Below are 24,244 nucleotides of genomic sequence, written 5' to 3' on the forward strand. Positions count from 1 at the left end.
CGTTAAATCTCCGCCGTTCTTTTTATAATTTCCGGTTCCATTTACGTATGGGTACAATTCGGGCATTCTTCCCTTACTTATTCAACATAGTAAGCCTACCCGATTGTAAGCAATTCGCCGGACAATGATGGATTGTGCTTTTGCTAATTTATTCCATTGGAAACATACCTGTTTGTTAACTCTGCAAGCATTTGTGTAGGTTGCAGTACGGGGTTGTTGCGTCTTGTCCTTTGGACGCCGCGTTAGCTCAGTAACATCAATTCACGGAGGAAAATATTAGTCAAGAGAGTCAAGTTAATGAATTGATCCAAGGCCCTCCTTTATTTTTTACTTTTGTCCTTCACTGAAGGCTTAAGGGTCCATATTGTTCGATTGGATGTTGATCAGTACGTTAAAGCACGAGTTTGAATTTAATTTTTCATTCGCCTAGTCTCCGATTATCTTCCCAGCTGTGTTATGTAATGATGGCATAAATCGAAGGAACATAAATAATTTCGGTAGTGGGGAATAATGTATAGGTTATTTTTTGGACAACATGGATTTATTCTCTAATCTAAGAGGAACTTGTTTAATGATCGATATTGTTCTTTTCAATTGTAGACACGAAAAAAATACGATACTAACGTGAGTGCGATTTCTCTAAATCCAATTAGTAATTGAATAAGTGTTTCGCAGCCTTTTGCGCTGAAGAACCAATTCGTATCCTAATAATTTCTAGTTCCACAAATACCTAAGTTTTAAAGGATATCGTTTTGGGTAAAAGGTACTGAATCATATGGCAAAGAATATAGTGTTATGCTCAATAATGCCCTCGTCGAGTGTCACCAAACAGCACCCCACGTACCACTGAAGGTCTGACTTGGCTAAATCTGCTGGAACAACTTTTAAACCCATTAAATACTATTGCTCAAACTTTTCGTTCTAGAATACCGGAAAGATGGAAAACAATGTCTGATGTATGCACGAACTTAAGAGAAAAAGAAATATCGAAGCTGTTGAAATACTTTAAAAAAATGGAATTATGAAAGTTTCACAAAACATCCCCATGGCGTCTTTTAAAGCCATTTGAGGAGGCCTTACTAACAAAGTCCGCTTTGATAATTGATTAAATCTTCCATTTGATTTTATTATTTCCTTATTTTATGCTTTTCCAACAGCGGCCGATGTCACGTGTGGAATGCCGAATGAGCTTCGGTTTTGGCCTTACCCTCTAGTGGCTCTGTTTACGCCGAATGATACGCGCCAAGATTTAATCCCTCCGCAAATAAAAACCAAGGATTTTGTAAACTCCTACTCTTCGGACGAGGTCACGTTTTCTTTCTTTCGGAAGAGTGGAATGGGGCGATGCCCTTTCGTGACCTTTTTTTTGGCCCACGGGAGCAATATTTTAACGTGATATATTTCGCGAAATCATTTCCCACTGCGATATTTGGCACAACCCGTTTGGTCGATATCGGGCGCATTATAAAATTGGCCGCTCTTAAATACGTGCACTTTGATTGATAAGGGCCGATCGTTCTCCGCCATCGATCCAAGGTAAATAACGCTCTTCGGTTTCTCATTCGCCTAAAACGTTGCTCCTTCCTTTCCATTGGCCTTCCTATCCATCAAGACTCCCGTTTTGAGCCGCAAAAAGAGGATTACGTGCTTTTGGTCTCTTCTCTAGGTATATCAAATGCTTCTAATGTTGGATATTTTAAAAAAAGTTGTTATGATAAAAATCTAATTGGTCGTTTTTCATTTCGGTTATTTTCACTGAAAAACTTAAGTGTTTTTCTGCTGTGATCTGTAAATTCGTATACACTTGACGAATATTTTTTCAAAACTTATAATTGACATTTAGATATGCTCATTCTTTTTCAATCACTAAGCATCTTTCTAGTGACTGTCCCATGTCAACCTTCAATCAGTTTCCCGACGGAATACATTCGCCTGAGCGTCAATTGTCGACCGCATAGGTTGATCGTATATTGACTGGGAATACACGACTTCAGGATAGGTTTTCATGTTGATCAAAGAATGGGTATATCATGCCACATCAAAAATATTACTCTTGTAAAACTTTCCTGGACGTTGTATTTGTAATTATTTGGGGGATTCGCGATTTCATCACGTTTTAGTATCGTTAATGATTCTAATATTTATTTATTTATTCAGCATAAGTCCGAAAACAGCACATTTTGGCCTTTACATCGAACTATAAACAACGATAACAATGGTCACATTTACAAACACCCAAGCCCTAGATGGAGGGAAACTCACCCAGGCGGGAATCGAACCCGCGACCCTTGGAATGGCAGACGAGGACGTTACCCCGCCGCCACCGGGGCCGGCAATAAATAATAAAAGGTTGTTCTAATAAAAGGTTGTTCTTCGATTAGGAACACAACTGCATAGTAAATTAACAGTTTTTGTCGCATAAATTTGTAGCCATGTTGTCTTAAAACTCTTGGGCGGAACTCTTTCCGTAAATTTGACTGCAGCTGACCCCAGGCTGCAGTAGTAATCGAGGGTAAGATATTCAAGCCGTGTGAATTGGATCTTAACGAGGACCTGGGGTCAAAGTTTTTTAAAGTGGCCTATTCATTAAAACTCTTAAGAGTCCATATAATTTGCTTACATTTTAAATAATATCTGTTGCTGTATTAAAGCTCGTGATCTCGTTGGTGATTTTTTAAGAAAAAATTATTTATTCGTTCTCTGCGCCTTATCGATAGTAGTAGCACAGTATCGACTATTTCATCTTTTTGGCAAAATAATGTACGAGATGTTTTGCGATTACCATCCGTAGTTATAAATGCTCTTAGTACACTGTTTTGTGGTGGTGAAACGTCCCACGGCGAGTTGAAGTAATTTTCGACAGTTTTGCCGATTTTTTTGAAGGTTATATAGTATATTAGTCCCAAAGTGAAAATAGGTAAGAGAAAGGAAGAAAAAATTCCCACTGTAATTCGCGTTAAAAGTCCAAACGTTAATTCATATTTTTTCAAATTTTTACTTGTTAAACGATTTTAATTTTTAAAAATTCGAAAGAAAAATTTTAACTTTAAAACTTTCCATATTTAAATTTAAATGTTCATAATTAATACGAAACTCTGGCCGTCGGTAGTATAAATTATTCATGTGAAGTATTCCCCCGTGAACAGCTTTGAAACTCTAGTTTTGTTGAACATTAATTCATCCATCTAACTTCTGATTTTTTCATGAATCAAAATAAAAATAAGGTCATGAGATAGAAGGCTTTCAACCCGAACTTTGAATGCTTTTATTAAGATTAAATTTTTCCTGAAAATTTCCTTCCTGCCTTAGCGTAATCTATGCTAAATATTAATTTACATGGGAAGTTGACTTAAATTCAATCCTATTGAACCCAGAGGTTTTGTAAACGCATTTCATCGAGCGTCACTCATGTAAATGAATTACAATAATCTCATGGAATTCTCCACTAATCCATTTCATCGAGGCATCACCACAAAGCACGACAAAGCGAAACACGGTCTGCTGCACGTTCCCCGAAATCATTTATTTTCTTCGGAATGTTTCTCGCCCAAGAACGCGAGAGTCGAGTTTAAGCATGAAGCGCTTAGAAGCTGCTGGGAGTATGAGGGTGCAGCAGCCTTCCCATTTGAAAAATGTTTCCTCTTTTTTATCAGATCATCGGAAACAAACGTTAATTCCCCCAATACTGGATTTCAACATTGAAAACAATGAGTTTCATGAATTTTTGTGTTTATTTTCATAAATCGCCGTGCGAGTGTTGTGCTCGCGCCCCCTCACCAACCCCTATTAGCACTTCGCATTCGACATTGGGTGTAGTAGTAATTGAAGGGATTTGCGGAAACATTAATTCCAGAAGATTTTCCCGCTTCAAAAGTGTCTGTTTCTCTCATGCTAGGGTTTCCTTTGTTTATCCGAACCCCCTTGGCATTGATTGATCCGCCAGTGGCTGCGAGGTATGGATAAGTCAGAAACTAAGGCAATTGAATTCCGTATCAGGCAATATTTTCACGTTGCATAAGCGGTTTGTGCAGAAGAAAAAGTTGACTCCTGTTACGGATTTGGCTTTAAATGCAGATTCATAGACAGGTTGTGTGAAAATATGGAAGTTATCGCGATTACCAAGTTGTGGTTAGACTTCAAGGATACGGTGAACACCCCTGCCCGATTCGGGTTTCGGGAAGATGCAACATTCACCCAAGGGTTGCGGAGGCCCTGAAAAGGCTGAGAATCCTCGTGACTGCGCAGGGGTTGTTAACCTCTCGACCGTGTGCGGTCCAGACAGACCTAACGCTAATACCACGCCTTTGGGGGGTCCTCTGACTATTTCTGTCACGTCGTCTCGCCAACCAATAATCGTCTCAAACTCTCCACCATGTTACTGGTCTTTCTTTCTTCCGTCTCCAGCACTCGGATTTTTTCAAGCGAAACTCGGTTCATGTCTTGTTCTTGGAGCATAAATGCCGGTGTCAGCCTTCAGTCAATCAAGGATTGCACTAGCTAATATATTACGATGGCTGCCATGGTAACGTTTCAAGGAAGTGGCAAATAAGGACCATTTTCCGGCATAAATGGTGAACTAATCTCCGTAATTCTCTCCGTGCGTAATTCAGTCCGTGGTGTGTGCACAGAGGAGTGCAATTTCGCATTGTTCATGGTTGTAATGAAAGTTTGTTCATTTTTCAACACTGGGGAGAATTTTTATATAGTCGACATTTTATATGGCTCGGAAACTTGGTCGTTGAGGTATGAGAATGAGGGTAGACTGGAAGCTTTTGAAATATAGGTGTGGAGGAGGATGTGGTAAGTGAAATAGACAGAAAGTAAAAGAAACGGAGAAGTACTAGGTGTGGTGAAAAGAGAAGTGAATGGGATACATTTGAAGAAGCAAGGCAAGTGGGTGTAGGAGATACTAAGAGGCAACGGCGTGCGAAGGGCTGAGTTATAGAAGGGAGAAGAAGGGAGAATGTTGGGAATGCGAGGTAGAGGGAAGAAAAGACATTTTGGTTTGAGTTCGGAGAGGTAGAAAGTATACAGAGATGAGGAACAAGTTATTGTTATTTTTGGGATGGGTTCTCAGGTTATTTAACGTCATATTAGTCGGGGCTTGGAAATACTCGTGCAGTGGTGTGTAGTACCTGACTCCATCGAAAACCTACCCTAACTTGGTATACCACTGCGTATACGTAACATAACTTCAGCGTGCTCGCTGTTCTCCTTTCGGAGTATCGTCGAGTGAACTGCGGACATCGTCAAAGATACGATTTAAAATTTTTTAATTTACCGGTTGATGTCTCTCTCCGTAAAAATCTGTTGTCTCTCTCGAAAATCAGATCCCATTTAAAGAAGTAATTTGAGTCAATGTTGCCCCTCGCGGATTTTTTTCGTTTAGAAGACAACAAGCTTGTAATACGATGTCATAATTGACGAAGTTCTTCAGAGAGTAGGAAAAATAAGTGTAATGAAAATTCTGAGAAGAAATGAGGTAACCTAGTGGGACACATAATGGACCTTGATGGCCTGATGAAGACAGTCGGTGAGTGACAAGTGGGCGGGACGAGCTAGAGAATAATCCTAAGGTGGAAGCTCTCGGATGAGATGCATAAAATAAATAATGACAGACGTCAAGGCGAAGGATTAAGTAGACGTGAAGAAGTTTGTCGACCGAGAATTGAATGGAGAGCTACGTCATACCAATCCTAGGGATGACGGCCATCGATGATGTGATGTAGTAATTTTTTACCATCCCCTCCTTCCCTCCTAGTCACACTTCGTCACGCCTGGCCCACTCGCTAGAGTGGCTGTGACGTAATTTTTGGTTGTCTCCTCCGTACGAGCACATCCAAAGCGCTCGTTCAGTTTCGGAAAATCGGGTATGGATTTAGGGCATTCGAGCTTTCCACTTATTTTAATTTTTTTAAATAATTGTAGCTTCCCCTCCTGCCCCACTCGCGTTTTATGACGTTTACTGCTCGCCTCCTCTCCCCCCCTCTATACTTCTGTGTGACGACTTCCCTTCCCTCCCCCGTCCGGAAAAAGTAGTGAAAAAGTCCCGGAATCGATATCGCCCATATAGTATGTGGGTCAGCCTCTGGGACGGACGGTAGAAATGTAAATCGTCACTTACGTCCACCCTCGTCTCCCCCTTCTCTCACCTCCCTATTTCCACCTCGTCACGACCCCACCACGCCTTCCCGCCATCAATTCGTCTCCGAGGCGCCTCTGTTTTTCCGTGAATTTTAATGATTCCAAGGTTTTGGTTTCTCGGCGGAAGGGGCGACGTGTGTCCGTCCTCGCGTGCGACCGCCGCGCGTGGCAATCACCTCGGGAAGGCGGGACCGGGGAGGTTGGGGGGTCGGGAGGACTTTATTCCCGCTTCCGGTAAATTCTAATCCTCGGACGGAAGTTTTGAGCCAATAGGCTCAAAAAAAATCATTTTAACCGAATCCCCTGAAAGCCTCTCATAACTTTCCTCCGCTGTGAAACGATTTGACTCAAGGGACTTGTTCAGTGCCAGCTCTATTGGGTATTTTTCGAAGCCTTAAGTAAGGCGAAGTTGCGGTGCCTACCACTTCCCTCACGGTTTTTCCTTCTAAATCTTTTTTGAGTTAAAACATGCCTGGTTGGATTAAGACCGAAGCGGACATTCTTATCTTGAACTCGAATCCTGCTTGGATCGTAAATGTTACGAGTGTTGATTCTCGCTGTACAAGCCCTGTGTTATGAAAGAATAAATAGCGTACCCCACATGACATGACCCTTTTTATATAGCATATTATGTAATTTAAGTAGCTGCATTTGACTGTTTTTTTGTGCTAAAGCTCTTTGAGGTGAGTTACATACCTTTTCTGATTGAACTTAGTGATATTTATTGTGAGTTTCATTATTTATTGGCGGTGTTAATGATAAATCGCTGACAAGAGTTAGAATTACTTCTTCATGAACATGTTCAAAATACGTAGTATACCTCTCTATTTTTTGAGAATTCAAATTAATACTATAACTACATGTTTTATACCAAGACAGCACAGTACATACAGCGGAATGCTCTCTTATTTTACTCGTAGAAGGAAGTTGGATTTTCATCTAACAAGGTCAAAACATATTGAGACTCCATTTATATTCTTACTTTGAATTGGTCGTATTTTCCTAGCCATTTTCCTTCTTCCCATATGAGTGCAAATGTAGGTTGTTATAAGGATCCCATTGTTAAATTAGCTCCTGACTCAGTTCTGATCCTTAAATAAAAATCAAAGCTATATTAGAAGTCCTCGATCATTGAATTGTTCCCATATCTTGATGGAGATGGCCTTTCGCGTCCTTTGCTTCAGGTTTTATGTTGAGATTAACGGGCTAAACTATTAATCAGCATGTGATTGGAAAGATAGTGCTTGTGTGTGGACGAGACCTTATGATTCAGCGATTGCGAGCACGCCTGCACTCAATAAGGATGCCCCTCGGAAGAAGCCCTCCTTGGCTTCCTTTGAAGGAGTCTCTGTCTCAATCTCGCTCCGTTAAAAATAAAGATACCACGCTATTTGCGCTTGAGTTGCGATGCGGAGGCCGACTGAAACCATTCAATTAGCATTTGCTATAAAATTTTGACGTCGAAAGCTGTATCTGAATTAATTAAATTATTGATATTCTACTCTTTAAGGTAGCGTTTGGATGGACACTGGCTAAACGTCTCTAAATTTCTTAGCTCCGCTTAACAAGACATAAAACGAAACTCAACATTGCGATAGACCCTTGTTCAATCCACGTACTTTCTACAGCCCTTAAAATCCGAATTTCTCTCCCATTACTTCACGTGCCTAACGTTTTCATTAGCTCAGTCTTCAATATTCCACCTCCTATTAAAATGCTCTGCAGTAGCTGAATCGGTGGAATTATTTCTACAGAGCATAATGTTCTGCAAAAATATTTTCTTGTTGTTTCTTATAATGCCATTATTATAATATTAATTTTATTGTAATCATTATGGTTGAATAACTGGACTAGCCTCGAGGAGTTGGAAAAATTGTTTTGGACAATTTGTGTTGAAAGGTCTCTCACTCACTCACAATGAATGTGGCTTAAGAAAAATATTAATATGTGTTTTAATTTTAAAGATCGTTTTTTCTAAGCCAGAGGCTTTTGTCAGAAGGCCTTATGCATTCCTTTATTGGTTATCATGATTCACCATAATTATTGATTATAACTATCACTCACGCATGTATATGGTAACGTGCAAATAGTATGATTTATAAATAACGCTTTAATAGGTTCCGTATAAACGTATATTTTCGCATTTAGATATTTAGTGTAGCGACGAGAGCCATAAGGCGAATAAGGCGCCGATGGTACCCAGGCACTACGGGGTATGGAAATGGACTGGCGCCCGTCACAGCTGATGCCTGTGATCATCAATGCCCTTTTGGGGCCATCGCATGTTCACTGTTCATGGTTTTTCATATGATCTGAGATTCTGATTAATGTAACATGTCCCGTGATTGCTCGTCTTCCTCTGTGTCCGCTTGTTCCTAAAAATTAAGAGGATTCGGAGCTTTCGCGGCTTATAATTCACGTGAAGCCTTCACCTGATTGAATACCCGTGAAGACTTCACACACAAAGAAAGCGAAAGAATTAGGTCATGATCATTGGCAGATGGAAATGTGAACGTATTCGTTTTACTTGCAGAATCTTCTAAACTGTGAACAATCCCATCTTTTAGTCCCCTAATTCTCCCACATTGGGACCTGTGATCACTAAAGCCGCCGGGTATAACGCAAGTATAGCTATAAATGTTTTTTCAATACTTCTGTGAGTCTCAATAGTGTTTTCTCTCTTACGAGAAGCGGCAGGAGTTGCTGTTTGATATGGACTCCCTCCGATAAAATTGCAATGAAGATCGATGTTACGCCATTGACATTAATTACTTATTGGCTACCAAAATATCTCCCCGGCCATGAGGGATAATAAACCCAGATGTTTACATTTCCCCTGGCGTACATCATTCTCGAGTAGAAACAACCCATTATTTCGCGAGGACAAGAGTGGATCTTGAAAGAAGCGGGGGCGCCTCTCGTCCCGGCCGACCGTCCGGCGACTGTCCTTGGGGCGGCGGCCGATGCCCGAGGGGACCGAGGTGGCCCGTGGGTTTGTTTTGGCAACTCCCCGAGCACAGGTCCAGCGGGGAAGGAGGTGGCGTCGCCCCACAGAGGGTGGGAGGGAATGAGTGTGCTGCGTCGATTGCCGTGCGAGGCGATGTGTTTCCCCGTCGTGGGGCGAGAGGGCGAGAGAGAGCGAGGAGGTCGCCGGTGTCGCGGCGTGGGCGACCGGAGTGGGCGATGCCGGGGACTCCCTCCTCTCCCGTCGACGGGATAATGTCGGACGCGCACCCAAATATGGGCGGTTCATCGGGGAAACTCGCCTCATTTCCCTGTCTCCTCCCCGCCTCACACAAACACCCCTTTCCTCTCTCACCGCCTCCCTCTCTCCCCTCCATATAACCACCCCACTCATGACTCCCACGGTCAGCACCGTGCCGAGTGGGCCACGAGATCCCCTCGATGGCCGAGGAGGGAAAGTGCCCCCTGGGGCTCGCTCGCTCTTCTCCCACCCAGAGATGGCTATGAGGCGGTAGTAAACATGTGCCGGTATTAGTTAGTTCGCCACCACTTTATCGCAAAACATCAGCAGTATTAAAATTAATTATTATATTTTTGGAACTAAAACTCTGAAGCAAACGGCATGTTGCACGGAATGTGCCTATCGAGTAGGGAATTAAAAAAGCTATATGTAATGCACGGTAAATGCAATCAATAAAATATTTAGGTTTAAATTTTATTTTAAACTGTGAAAATATAATATTCATGGAAAACGAAATTGGGATGTTTTTATTAGCCTAGTGTTAGCCCAAGTATGTGAAGCAATATAGTCTCTCCTTGAAATTTTGCCGATGAATACAGACTCGCAGTTCTTTAAGCAAAGAGCTCGAGATGATGGCTCGACAGTCCGCTTAGGTGGAGTATGTATAGTTATTTTATGTGGGCGGTTTGAGGGGTTACTGTTGGCGGTTTTGGTAGAGCTTCTACCAGTATCTGTGGTGTCATCATTATAAAAGCATTAAATTATAAAAGGTATAAATGGTGAATAATAAAAGCTATAAAGCGAATGACGATATAATATGCCGAATCAGAAAAATTACCTCAAATGAATTTATAGGAATCGTGATTAAATAGGACCATGAAGCTGTTTGAATTGTGTGGAATGTCTTATTATCCAAAAGGATTTTTTTGGTACAGTTAACTAAACAGTGAGGTTTTAAAAATGCTAAAATAGCAATGGATGTTTGACGTTTTTTTGTAGATTGACTATAGCTTGCGTTGTAGTTTCTTTTCTAAAAAGAGGCGTGGGATTTAGAAATTATTTTCCCTCAAATCGAAATTGTGAGTGAAAATTTTCGAAATATTTGTGGCGGTACTATATATAAAAATATCCTTATGCCACCAGTCAATAAGGTTCCTCCTTACCCTCTGAATATTTTCTATTAATTTCTTCTTAATCAAACTCCTTACAACAGTTTTATTTCTCATTTCTATGTATGTCAACAACCACTTGATTACCTGGTGGTGCGCTGCGCATTCCATCGCTCGCATCTACTTAATTCTCTTATCTATTTGTTATGCGCGGCACGGCAATTCACTTGAAGTGTCCGGGAGAGAGAGAACGGTGCGGGATGCCTCGCCGGGGTAAGGGCTATCGTTCCCGTGGCGAATGCCGCCATTAGGGAAGAGTGTTCACTTTTGAACTCGGGTGGCATGGTGGCGATGAGAAGGAATCGCCGGAAACATGTTTATTTTTGAATTTTAGCAATCATTCACATTTTAACTCGAGAGAGATGAAAGCCTCGTGATCAATTTGACCACCTCGCGAATCGCCGAAAACGGTGAAGACAGTAATAATTAGCGTTGAAGGGTGGACGATGAATGAATTGTTTCGTTAATGTCTTGCGTGTGGTTACGTTTCCGTGTGGATGATTATATTATTATATACTATGTGCTACTTATGTCTTTAGCTAGATTTATCCCGAGATGATTCCTCAAATGTAGCGTAATGGCGTTCGGCTGCCAGGGTTCAAACCCTGATGTTTCCTAGAGACATCCGCGATTAAATTATTTATTTACATATGAAATCGTTGGAACAAAAAGACGCCCTCACAACCTGAGCTCTAATTTCAAACCAACATGTAATGTGCTGTGAAATAACAGTCGCCTCTGGTGTTGCGTTAGATGTTGAAGACTAGGCAGTCACCTCCGCAGTAAACTGAAAGTATAATCTGTTGCATTGCAACATGACGATGCTACTATGCGAAAATCTAAGCTGTCCTTAATAGTTATCGATTCTGGAGTCTCGTAGTACTTGCCCGTTCAGCACATGAACGAGTGACCGCCGAGATATTTGATCTATCATTTAATCCTGTGGCAGTTAATTTTTTCATGAATAAAGATTTGGAATTTGCGTCATTTCAGCATTCCTTTGTTTATAGGAGCTTGGCAATGTGTGTTTTTTGAAATGTGGTGGCTCATTCAAACTGACGAATAAGCGGAATGCTGTCGTCGTGGTTTTTAATTATTATTTTTATTTTTTGTATTTCCTAGCAAGCCATCGAGAGGCTTGCTGCAACAGGTAGACACCGGCAAGCAAGCGAAGGAGGTGAAGTTGAACGGAAATTCTCTTCCGGACTCCGGACATAGAAATTTCGAATGGGCGCAACACCGGTTGCGATAAACGTTTTCAGTGTAGTTTCGGGATGCTTAATAAAAGCATTGAAGTGGCCGAAAGAATTTCTCTGCTGCGCACGCCTTCAACTCTTATCGTTCTCTCAACGTACCTCGATATTGAAGTACAGTATAAACTAAAACTTGCATATAAACTTATATTACGTATATACGTATTATACTGCGTATTTACTCAAAATTTCGCTCTGTCTTTGAAGTTCCGTGCTCGCGGGGTTACTGCCCAAAACTTTTTAACTTTCTAGTTTATTTATGGGGGACTCAAGTAATTGCCTGCGTTTGTGGTTGCAATTTGAGTACCTGCTATGGTACTCAAAACTTTCTTCTTTGGACGGTTTAAAAAAAAAATAAAGACTCTGAGATCGTCTTAAAATCTCAGTGTGGCTGCCAATTAAATTCCATTCTGTTGGACCGATTTTGTTTCAACATTATTTCAGAAATCATTGCTTAGTAAGAAGCCTTTGTATATGACATTTAAATATGTTGTTTTTCACAACTGTAGCCCTTAATCGAAGTTTACTTTTTGGCAATGACAAAGATAACAATATCCGGTTGAAAAATATATTTTTGATATGTATGAAACTTTTATAAATATTTACGATAACTTTTCTATGGCTGCGAGATTTGGACGATATGAGTGGTAGAGAAATGAAGAATGGAGTCGACGGGAATGTGGTGCTGCAAGAGGATTACAGTAAATCTGGTGTAGTAATAAATGAACTGCTCCGAAGGGTAGGTGATGAAGGAAACCCGTGTCGGATAATTACACTGAGGAGAGGGGAACTTAATGGACATATCCTGAGGCACGGTTTACCGAATAAAACTGAAGGAAATATATAGAAGGGCAGAATTGCAGAGCTGGGCCAAGGGTTAATTGCGAGAAGCAGGTGAAGGAGCTGTAATGGAATGAGATATTGTCGAGTTAAGAGATTAGCAGGCATCATGATAGCCTTGAGAGCCAACCAATCCTGGGATTAGTAATCCGTGATGATGGGAAATATGCTGCTTTAGTGCAGTTGACGCTGAAACAGCTCATTTTCCGTTGACGGCGCTATACGTTATGAATGTAGTTTCTTTTTACTCTTCATTTTGATGGTCGATCTAGAGGGATCTTGGATGCCCGAACGGCAACCCCGGTTGTTAGAGCAGGAGATGGCTCATTCGAAAGCGAGTGTGAATGAGTGTTGATGGGAAGTGGTGTCATGTGGAGAAATGCTCTTTCCATTCAGAAATGTTTGATGGCCGCTTTTTCTTTCTCTGGATATGGTTCAGGTCGTGTGCACGTCTTATAATTCTTCAAAGAACCGGGTCAGATGTTTTTTTTCTCTCTCTCCTGTCCGTGTAGGTAAGCGGCTAACATTCTCAATGGAGAAGCCTCAATTTCGAATCCCACTTGATGACTCTTTTTGGTTTTGGCCCCAAAGTCTCATTAGTTTTGAGGAAAATGAATGTATTCACCCGGATGTACCCTGCCTGACGAAATGCAGTCTAGGGAACATTTCTTTTGGTGGCGCAATTTTAAGATTACACCTAATCAAGAACATCGGAATGCCACTTCAATGAGGGTAATTTGCTTTTTCCGTTCGCTGTCACGATTTACACTTCATAAGTTGTAATATTGTCAAATTTCATGATTTAAAACAGGATTAAAAATACCCGATGACTACTTCACATGGAAACTAATAGTTTCCATGTGAAGTAGAAACATAGAAACTCTTTGACCGTTAACTGCGTTATTGGATTGCGTTACTAATTTTGTTGAATGTTAAATTTTATCTTACGTAAGTGTATGACAAATTTTGTGAACTTTTAATTTGAGATATATTTTAATTCTGTCGCTTCCTGCAAGAGAACACTTGGGCCACCGCTGACTTGGTAATTGGTCTGTTATCTTTCAACAAGCGTCTTAGTAATGATTTGTTTATTGATTGGCAATCTCTTGTTAATGAGATAGGATTTTTTATCATAGAGATTGGTGTTCAGATGTTGTAATTAATTTTGTTGCCTTATTTTATTTGCTTAAATTAACCTTTGCAAAGAGCAGCTCAGTTTATATTTTTTATGATTGAAAATTGATTTCTAGCGTTTTTGCAAAAAATATGGATGGTTAGAGGTTCAGGTTATTGTTTTAGAAAAAAAAACAGGTTGATTGAGATGCTAATTACTTGTGTGCCGCCTGATAAAATTCTTGCTGCACTTGCATATTTTGATGATAACAATTACATCCAATTATTAAGCGAAATAAAATTAGAAAATAGATGGAATTATCTTCCATTGCGTGTATTTATTTATTAGGTAATCTACCGTTTAAAGTAGGTTTTGAATGGACACAACTACCAAATAAATATCTCGTAACAAAACACAATACATCATCCTGCTCTACAATAAGTCCCTCTTCATCTCTGAGTTTTTCCTTCCTCTCTTCATCTCGTCCAACGTCCCTATCCTATTCCTACCCTTTCCATTTTTTGCCTAACATTCTCCCCTCTATTAGTCTTCAATATCCCACTGCCGACCAATACGCCCTTCATCCATTTTTCCCGCCTCCGTATGATTTCTCCCAACAATCCCCTCTCCTCGCTCATCATACCTAAAACTTCCTCGTTTGTTTTCCTATCAGTCCATTTCACCTTCTCCGTCCTTCTCCACCCCCACATTTCAAAAGCCTCCAATCTACATTGCATAAATGCGTATATTTAAAAATTTATCTTTGACAGTAATTTACTGGTATAGCCTTGTCATCTTGTAAAATGTTTTTACTTCATCTGTCGGTCTAATCTCCGCATATTCACCGCAACAATTGTGTTGGCGAGATAAATACTCAAGTAGTGTATTTATTTGAAGTCGTTCATATATTCGTTTATTTATCCGGGCATAATTGGGGAAAGAAAAAATGTAAAAAAATACAGGATTAGCCATTGGGAAAAATTAATTTGTCTGTTTGTTGTGAAACTGCCATGTAGGGAGGAGCCTGGTGAGAATATCTACGGAGCATCAAGGGAAAAAATGTTGGTTCGTTGCTTTCTTGTTTATAAAGGTATTATTTTTCCTTCAGTTGACTAGTATTCATTGCAACTTTAGGTTAATATTAAAATTAGGAGTACCATCAGAATGGGGAAAGTTATGCCTATCATATTCGATTTAGTTGTACTGGCATTATATTTGTGAAGTTTAGAACATAGACTATTTCTCATTGCGTAGTCCACACATCGAATATGCCGCGAGCATATGGGATCTTCCCGAAACGCGTTTGTTCAAGAAGGGCGTCCGCAGTAGATGCTTAGTTGAAGAGATACGCTTACTCTTCTGGGCGGATATTTTTTTCAAGACGATTATGCGAAATGGACCGCGGATCTTGGACGAATGGGAATACGGTTAGGTAGGCGGGTTGTCCAGTTAGTTGCTTGGTTGTGTTGTTCAACGGCCTATCTACGTAATCTCACCATTTACAATCGTCTCATGAAAAATATGAAATAATTATTATTATTTTATACGTTACTGAAATGATATACGTTTCAAAATTGTCGAACTATTAAGGTCTCATTCCTTCCAGCGTAGGGGTGTGAGCATATGCAAATTGTATGATTTTATAATAATCTTCCCTTTCTATGCCCTAATTTCTGCAAACCAAAGGCGACCCACACGTACGGGAGTCGCAGTCAGACAGTGTGATTAAGTGTGAGCCGCTCTTTATCTTTTCTCAAGTCATGAGTCACGCACAAAATAGTCCGTGTTTCGCCGTTTCTACTTTTCTGTGGAGAGCACTTGTGATTGATTGCCTGCAAGCCAGCGTATCTTTAAATCCTCGTTGTCCTGCCGAACACTTCTTGCGCATGTGTTCATTAAGATCAAGATAAGCTTTCCCTATTATCCCCAAATGTTCCGTTCGGACAGCCTTTTTACGTTTTCTCTCTATTTTATGTTGCCGATATCTTTTCCCTCTTCGAGGCAACCTGTCCTATTTCTTCGTCCAACTTTCTCCTGAAAACAGTGAGGAACTCGCCCTCCGTTATGGTAAAACGGGATTGAAAAAAAACGATTAATGTAATTGACGGAACGATTCTTATGACAAACTATTTTTCCCCTGTGGGATGTTACTCATTATACCATAAATTCGAATGATTTTAGAAATTGGGATTTGATATGCCTGTCCGTGGAACTTAACTGCGCTTCGTTACCCGATTGACACAACTGCTCTCCATAGCATATCTTGTTTGATCAAGGTGTGAAAAGGATCAAGCATAGTAGTTGTTATGCAACTCATGTTTCTCTGCTTTATGGCATGTCTCCTACTTTTCACCTAGCCTTTCACCCCTAGCCTCTACAGAACCGCCTGTCTATTTGGCTCACCTTGACACTGGGTTTGAAAAACATTTTCCGGCACGTAGAAGCGGTTGAAGAGGCAAAAGAAGGATATGGACTTACAGTAGAAGCGGAGAAGGCATCGAAAATCCACTGCTAACGGGCAAAATTCTAGCCTTGTTAGGAGTAAACTTCTCTGTTGAGTTTATTTTCATGCCTATAAGGAATGGGGTATATCGGCAACTGTGAAATTGAGAGTAGAAACGATGGAAATGTGGTGTTACCCGAAGAATGATGAAGTTAAAGTTGATAGATCGAATAGCAAATTAAAGTACTCATGCATCCAAGCGATAGAGAAGAGAGAAATCTACTAAAGGTACAAAAAGAAAAAACGAATGTGTTCGGGCATGTCTTGAGATGATCTGTTTACTGAAGATCCCACTACTGAGGGAACAACTTGAAGGAAGAAAACGGGAGAGGAAGGGTGCTGATGAGTGTAGAGAAGCAAGTAATGGAAAATTGAAATTTTGAAATCTGGAATCTGGTATTACGTATATTCAATTTTAAGTATCTACTCGCTAGGCAAATCCGTTTCTTCTTTTTTTTGGATCTGTGTTTTGATACCACGCTCAGGGTAATGATAAATCAACTCAAGGAATCCTATACCTAAGGCGAAGGTTCAATGGCTAGTGTAAGATGGAGAAATACACGGAAATGCGGAAGTACCTTAATAATCTTACACATTAGAGATACGGTGCCCTGCGGAAGACAGTCGTCGTGGAAAAGGAGAATTGGATGGAAGGAATGCTAGTTAAAATCTCTGGATGAGAAACATGACCGCCAGATAGAAGAAATGAACTATAAACAATAAACATAATTAGACAAGGCAAGAGGAGAATTGAGTGGAGAGTTCGTGTTAGATCAACCATGGGATTGCGATGTGAATTATCGTATGATCAGATCCGATCTAGGAATTGGAGCAACTTTCAGAGTTGCATTGCTCATCGATTGTTGTTGCGTTGGACCGTGGGGCTTGTGAGGGTGCGTCGTGTGACATCGATGGTGAATTGATCGAAAGGAAGATAATATCGCAGTAGTCGTGGTCACAATTTCCTCGATGCGATCTGAGTTCGATCCCATCGAATTGACTTTCGAGGCAATCCAAATCGTGCGTTAGCTTCCCTGGACATGCCAAATCGGTCCTCACGCTCGTTCTTGTAGTGAGCGACTTTCTTAAGTATCAGATAAGCTTAAGGTTTAGTGTGCGCTGTGCAGCTGAGTTATCAAGGACGGAAATTGAACTTTTCAGTTTCCGAGAAATGTGTGCTCTCATCAGGAAGAACTTAATGTTGTCTTTAGTTGTCAATACTTCGTCTGACAATTTGAAATCGCTCCCTGAATACCACTCTGAAAAGATAAATTATCGCGTAATTTTAAGCTGGAGCCTAAACGTAAGTGGTATCAGAGGGTCATGTAAACGGACGTCAGCTTTGTAGGTTAATATTATTTAAATTAATTTTTAAATGTCGGAGGTACTTTGTGATCCATGTTTTTGCGCATATTCTATCTCCAAGAAATTTTCGGGTTTGAAGATTTTCGCCTGTAGAGGAGTTACATGCTTAGATACGACTCTGCCCGAAGGATCGTGGGCATCATTTTTATAGCATATCCGTAAATGGGAAATTTTTGGTGGTTCCATTCATAATGGAGACTGCGGGTTCGGACCATGAAGGAGACGTTGACATCGGTCACTGGTAACTGTGATACATTTATACGGTACGGTAGTCACTGTGAAATTGGCTCGTGTCGTTATTCATACTTCAAAAGTGATTAACTGAACGGTACAAGGTGATTTCATGCACTCCCAGGATCGGGTATATCCATTGTCTCGATCGAAATATCAGGCACTCGTAATTCTGCTACTTCTCATTGCGGGTTAACTAATTGATGCTAGCACTTTTTTCTGAATGGAACTTATATGTGTATTATTGAGAGCAGTGGAATAACTTAATTCGATATTGAAGTCGATCAATGTCCCTGAAAATATTTCCCCTTTTATTTTAACAATATCGTTCGTCAGTTATTTTCGCATTTCCTCCTCTGATCGTTTCCTATCGAAATTTTCGATTTTAATCGCGCAAATGGCAAACAATATTTTTACGATGCTATGCTAATGGAAAATAAAAATCTGATAAAACTAAGATTTTTTACACCGTGGGTCGATTGATTGTGCCAACTTGACGTGTAATGGCAGTACATTATGCACACAAAACGCATGTACGATACAATTAAAAATAAATAATAAATCGCCATGGGGAGTAACGCCGAAGAAGTACTAAGAGTAAGCATCATATCCAACATTATTAGCCTGTCGAATGCTTATTTATCATTAATGAATATAGAAATGCTATACGTTTACTTTTAATGCGAGTTGTAAAGCCTAAGAGAATATAATTAGCTATTTGTAGTGCAAAGAGCTGATTTTGATTCATATAATTTTTACAAATTTGCCGGTTGCTGGTAACTGATTGTTAAACCTCAAGCATTAATTTTATTTTCTTTTTTTTCCGCAGGCCAAGCTGAGGGCGTGTTTAAAATGGTTGTTATCCAAAGCATTTAATAATAGAGTTCCTGATGACTTCCTGGATCCCTTGTACAAGGACAATGAGGTAAGTTGAGAGAATAGCATTGAGTTGAAATGTGACATGCATGGAGTGCACAGATAATTAACATTTATGAGATGACCCTTGTAATAAATATTTATTAATTGAATTTGTCTTTACAAATTACGGTTTTATAATTTATTTTGTGGGTCGCGGTAGTCCAATGGGTAGAGCGTTGGACTAGTGACCGGAGGGCCCCGGGTTCGATTCCCGGGCAAGGCACTCAGGGCACCTGCAGCTCCACCCAAGCTTTGTGATTTTTCGGGTACCATATTTTCCTGGGAAACCATAACCGGCACAGGGAAAGGAACTGGCCCCCCTACCCTGATGTGTGAATTTCACACGCCGTCGGGCTTATAACTGGGTGAACTCTACCATCACCTACCAAACCGAACTTCGGGTCGATTACTGGGTTTATGTTTATTTATCATTAATTTACAGCGTTTTAGCGTGATCACTTCCAACGTATGCATCATGTTTTGATACTTAATATGATTACTATCCCTATTTATGCGAAAATCCATGTTTTAGCGTGGTTAACCTCGTTGTAAATGTATGATAGCTAGCACAAATGTCCCTACTTCCAATGTAATTTGACTTATGGATGCTTAATTTTGTTCCTAAGGGAATTTCCTGAATTATTGTAACGGCTTAGTCGTCGGAATATAAAGAAATGCGATTTCTATCCTTGGGATAGAAAAGCAATTTTCATCGAATCATGCACAGTGCTGTAGATTTATTAATATGCATGCTGGGTTAACGCCCTCCGATGTGAAAGGTATGATAGATAATACTTCGCTAGGTCTGTAAATCTTCCTGATAGGTCATGACTTCATTTTAACGCTACATATGCATTTGTAACCTGCAAACCGCTTTAAGGTTAATGGCAGATGGTGCAAGAACCAAGAAGATATTAGATTGAACGAAGACTTCAATTTCTTCCCATCGCGTACAATTGATGTAAAATATTGTCCCAATATCTGTTTTTTTCTATCAATTATTTCTCAAAATTTCAATTTGAGTTCTCATTAAGTAATGAAAGTTAGGCGAAGAGTGATTTTTTTTAAAGAAGTAAGCCGATGCACTAAATATTCTCAGTACTCGTAGTCTAAACTTAAACCTTTTCTGCCTTAAATATTTATATTCTGAGTTTTCAAGTGTCATAGTGACACGCACTCTTCCGCTATGATTGTTTTTCATGAATGGGCACCTTCCGTGCACAAAAACTTCTTGGTGTAACGATTGAAACTTTGCTCGGACGGATCCCGGATGAAGAGGCTGCATCCAATAATACAAATGAAACCCGACTGTAGTAATGAATCACGACTACTACTACTATGATTCTTATTATTCTGCAATGGGGCCACTTATTTTATATATCATTTCCCACATAATTGGCTCATACGGATATCCCATTAACATTTTTAGCAATAGATAGCACATGCTACTTATCTGATGCTTTAATATCAATCCCGTGAATGTAATCAGTTTACCTTTGTAGGTTCCAGATGCCTCGCATATGTCACTCCCATCTTCTCAGCGCCTCTTATCACAACAAATGTGGCATCTTTATGTTTAAATCATCAGTCAATATCCGTCAGATCCTAGACTTTCCCTTCTCTGGCCTGTCTTGCGAGACATCTCTTAATAGACAGGCACTCATCGATTCAACTCATGCTAAAGTGCATGCCCCGTGCGCTTTAGGTCCGAGTCTTCATAGATGCATTGCAATTTTCTTTCCTCCCTTACTCTTAATAGCACATCATTTCTTGGCTAGGCCACGATAGTAGTCCTTCAATAGGACGCAGACGTTGGGCTATTCTGTAAAATAACCGCTGAAAAGGGAAGTGTGATATTTCTGTTCGTTACATTCTGAAGGATGTTTTCGGCCTTGCAGGGGTACTGGTACCACGGTGAGGCTCATTAGATCCAATATTCTTCACTCAACTCCCTCATTTATCTGTAAATTGCTTGTAAAACACACGAGCATTCTTCAGTCTAAAGATTTTTAGTAAATTTATTTATTTTTGTGTGTATTATTAATTTATAGTTCTTGCTCTGCCCTTATATGTATGAGGTATAATTCCCTGGAGCTACAATAAATAAATAATTTTACGGTTTCAAAAGGGTCCTTAAAATCAAAAACTAAAGATGCATCAACGTCGTGTTGATCATTGCTGATGAAATTGATGCTCTTCAGATATCACTTTTGGGAGTGCAGAAAGCGAGCACAAGCCACGCGGAAGTGCCCGCTCATGCCTAAAGAGTGGCCTCTGGAGATCCCGTGGAAGCAAAAATAGCGACAGTGATTCGTCTCATTTTTGGTGACGATGAAAATGTGGTTATGGACCGTTTGACAGGAATTCACGAACACTTAGTTACCGCGATAATCTTTTCCAAATAAGCACAACATAAATGAACCCTGCGTACAAGGTAGTCCTTAGTTTACAAATTAATACCTTGTCAAACGTGACCAATCCGCAGATCTTAGTAGCGAGTGTGCATGTATATAGTTGACGTTTCCTCTTGTCCATTTCATTATAATATCGTGTTCTCTGCCACGTGCCATTCCATTTTCGCCCCTTGCTCTAATATTTTCCGTAACCTGCTTCTCATAGATCATCCAAGGCCTTCCTCGGTAATTCCTTCCCTCTCCATGTTTCCTTCAATCATAGTCTTCAGTAAGCTATCGTGCATCAGGATGTGTTCAATCAATTCCACACTCCTCCTGAGTGTCCTTCGTAGGTTTCTCTCTTCCTCCATTATTCGAAGTATTTTTTTCGTTTGCTACTCAATCCACTTATATTCATAATTCTTCTCTAGCACCTCATTTCCATCGCCTCCAAACTTTTCGCAGCCGCCCCTGTCGTCCAAGTCTCCCGTCCATAAAAAAAGCAGATTATATGTGTAAGATTTAATGAATTATCATTGCTAGTACTGATTGCCGTTTGTAGTTTTTCGTCTGATATAAAGCTTATTTCGTCATTCCTATTCTGTTTGCAATATCCCTCTTACTTCTTCTGTTCTTGCGACCTAAATGGCAAAAATATTTTACTTGTTACTCAGTGTACCTTCCATTTTTCTTTCTTAAAGAACTTCGTCACTGAATCCACTGGAGACCATTGCCTTAGTTATATTCTTGTCTATCTTTAGGTTTTACTTAATCACCCCATACTCAGTATTGGCCACTATCCTTGTCAGACATTCTTTCTTCTCTGCAACTTTATCTATGCCATCCCTAAATTACGAAGTACAGTATGATTATACTAGTTTTCCGGTTTATCGCATGTTTAAATTCTTTTTCTATTTTTAATACTAAGAACAAGCTCCACATAGTTCCCCGGAAACTTTTCAAAATGAAATTTACCGAAGGACATACACAATGACTGTAAAGTATATCCTTATGCTGACATCTATGCCATCACAGAATGTTTTGAATTAAATGCAATGAACCTGGTTTCTTTATCCCTTGAGTTTTTCGGGAAGATTTGTATCGCATTGCTTTAGTGTCATCAATTGACGTGTGAATGTGTTGTCTTCTTTAAATTTAATGAAGGGATTGCCTTCTTTCGTTCTTACGGCAACAATTGTATGGAGTATCACGTAAGTTGTATGTTATTTTGCAATATATTTTGTGTTTACAATTGTATGGTTGAGGCTAGATAAAGTATTATTTTCTGTTAATGTTTGAACTCGATAATTACCCATGCCCGCAAAAAGTCATAATGCATTTTTACCGGAGGATACTGGCCTTTCCAAATAGATATTGAACTTTGTCTGTGTCTTCAAAACCTCGTTACAAATTTATATTATGCTTCCATTTACTTGACTGGATATATAAATAAGTTTATGTATATTTTATTTTCTTTTGGGTATTATATTCGTTTAGTACCAAAATGTACTGAAGAAAAGTAGTAGTTGAAAGAAAGCTCGGAACGATATTAGATAGATAAACGTCGTTTTCGTGTAGTTTTTTGCCATCTTAAGATTGTATTTCTACGGAAAAACCTTAATCTAGAGCCATGTTAAGTTCTCAGCAAAGTTCAAAGTTGAAAGCAGCGAGGTAGCCAGCCGCAGGCATCAAGAGATTTGCGCAGTAACAGTTTCTACAGGAGACAACTGAGGTCAGGTCGTCCGCCATACTGCGTATCCATATGCGTATATGTAATTTTGGGAGTCGGAAGGAATTTGGAGAGAGGGAGGAAGGGTTGAATCATGACGCCGGGATTATTTTTCGAGAAGTGGCCAGGGGCCCTCAATCGAACCCCAAATCCAAAGAGTGTATTAATTTACTATTAAGATCATAAACAAAATGAGAATTCTATACTTCCAATCCGAACTTACCCCTTTCTTTGAAAAAGCACGTGTCTGATTGAATCGTGATTTCTGTTTAGTTTTATATAATTACTAAACTATTAGTGTGTAGTGCGTTAAAACTGAACTAGAGTTCACATACAGGTTCTAAAATAAATGGCTTTTGTTTATGTGCGTTAATTCACCAGAGTATCTGTGGTCACATACTCAAATTTTCGAAGATTATGTGCTAAAAATTTACTAGTCGTCTAATCATCTTGGGCGATAAGTCTCTTATTTCCTAAACGCTAGCACTTTAAATACGTAAAAAGTACAAAGGCGCGTAACATAGTCGTCAGAATTACACCGCAACCATCTTGAATGACGTCAATCCATTCTATCGTATCGTTACGTCTGTATGAGTGAGTGCAGAACTGTGAACCATTCAGTGGATAATGACTCCGCCTTTCCCGTTTTATGAAGAGACTTGTAAATGGGACTAAGAAATGCTTGTATGTAGCAAATTGATTTGAGCTAATGATTAGCCAACTTAACCCCTGAAAGGATTTTTGTTGTGTGCTCTTTCCTACTACTTTAGCATATTGAATATACCGACCTGCGTGTAAATATTAAGTGAATCTGCGAGAGAATTTCGTCCCTACTTTTTTCTTTCTGCTTTCAAAGCTACGCAAAAAAAAGATTGTGTCGAGGAAAATCCGGAGTGAAGTACAAAAATAGAATAGATATATCAAACAGCGTCAATCTATTGATTAAAGTGGATAATAAATAAATATGAATTTTCATTAAGATTTATTTCTATGTTTTTTAAGGTAACGTAGAATATTGTTGCTATTGATGTTGTAATCATTTTAGCAACAAAAATCGATGCTATTAAATAACGACTTATATGTATTGAGTGCGGGTAATGTTGGCCTGGGCTTATAAATAAAGTAGTTCGTAGTGCCAGGGTCCATCAGAACCTACCTTAGCCTGGAAGACAACTGCAAATGAAAATAATCGTTCCATCACACATCCCTTCATTTTTGTGTCGTTTTAAGTACGAGATGCATTCGAGTTCTAAGGACACCCAATTTTTTTCTCGGTACTGGAAGTAGATAGAAAGATGTGGTTGGGCTTAGCATATGGGGGAACTCTCGATAAATACAAAACATAGATAGTTCCGTTGATGGTGTAATGGATGTGAAAAA

General features: G+C 39.7%; 1 protein-coding gene across 5 annotated transcripts in view; it reads left to right on the forward strand.

Moving 5' to 3' along the window:
* Patronin (calmodulin-regulated spectrin-associated protein patronin) overlaps positions 1 to 24,244 on the forward strand; it is a 218,546-nt gene that overhangs the window by 114,632 nt on the left and 79,670 nt on the right. For all 5 annotated transcript variants that reach the window (XM_071597469.1, XM_071597471.1, XM_071597472.1 and 2 more), the window contains exon 2: positions 18,654 to 18,749. In XM_071597469.1, coding sequence (XP_071453570.1) covers positions 18,654 to 18,749 — 96 coding nt within the window. The remainder of the gene's footprint in view (positions 1 to 18,653; positions 18,750 to 24,244) is intronic.

The sequence above is a fragment of the Hetaerina americana genome, unplaced genomic scaffold (genome assembly GCF_022747635.1).
Source record: "Hetaerina americana unplaced genomic scaffold, ioHetAmer1.1.p SCAF_9, whole genome shotgun sequence".
In the NCBI taxonomy this organism is placed as follows: Eukaryota; Metazoa; Arthropoda; class Insecta; order Odonata; family Calopterygidae; genus Hetaerina; species Hetaerina americana.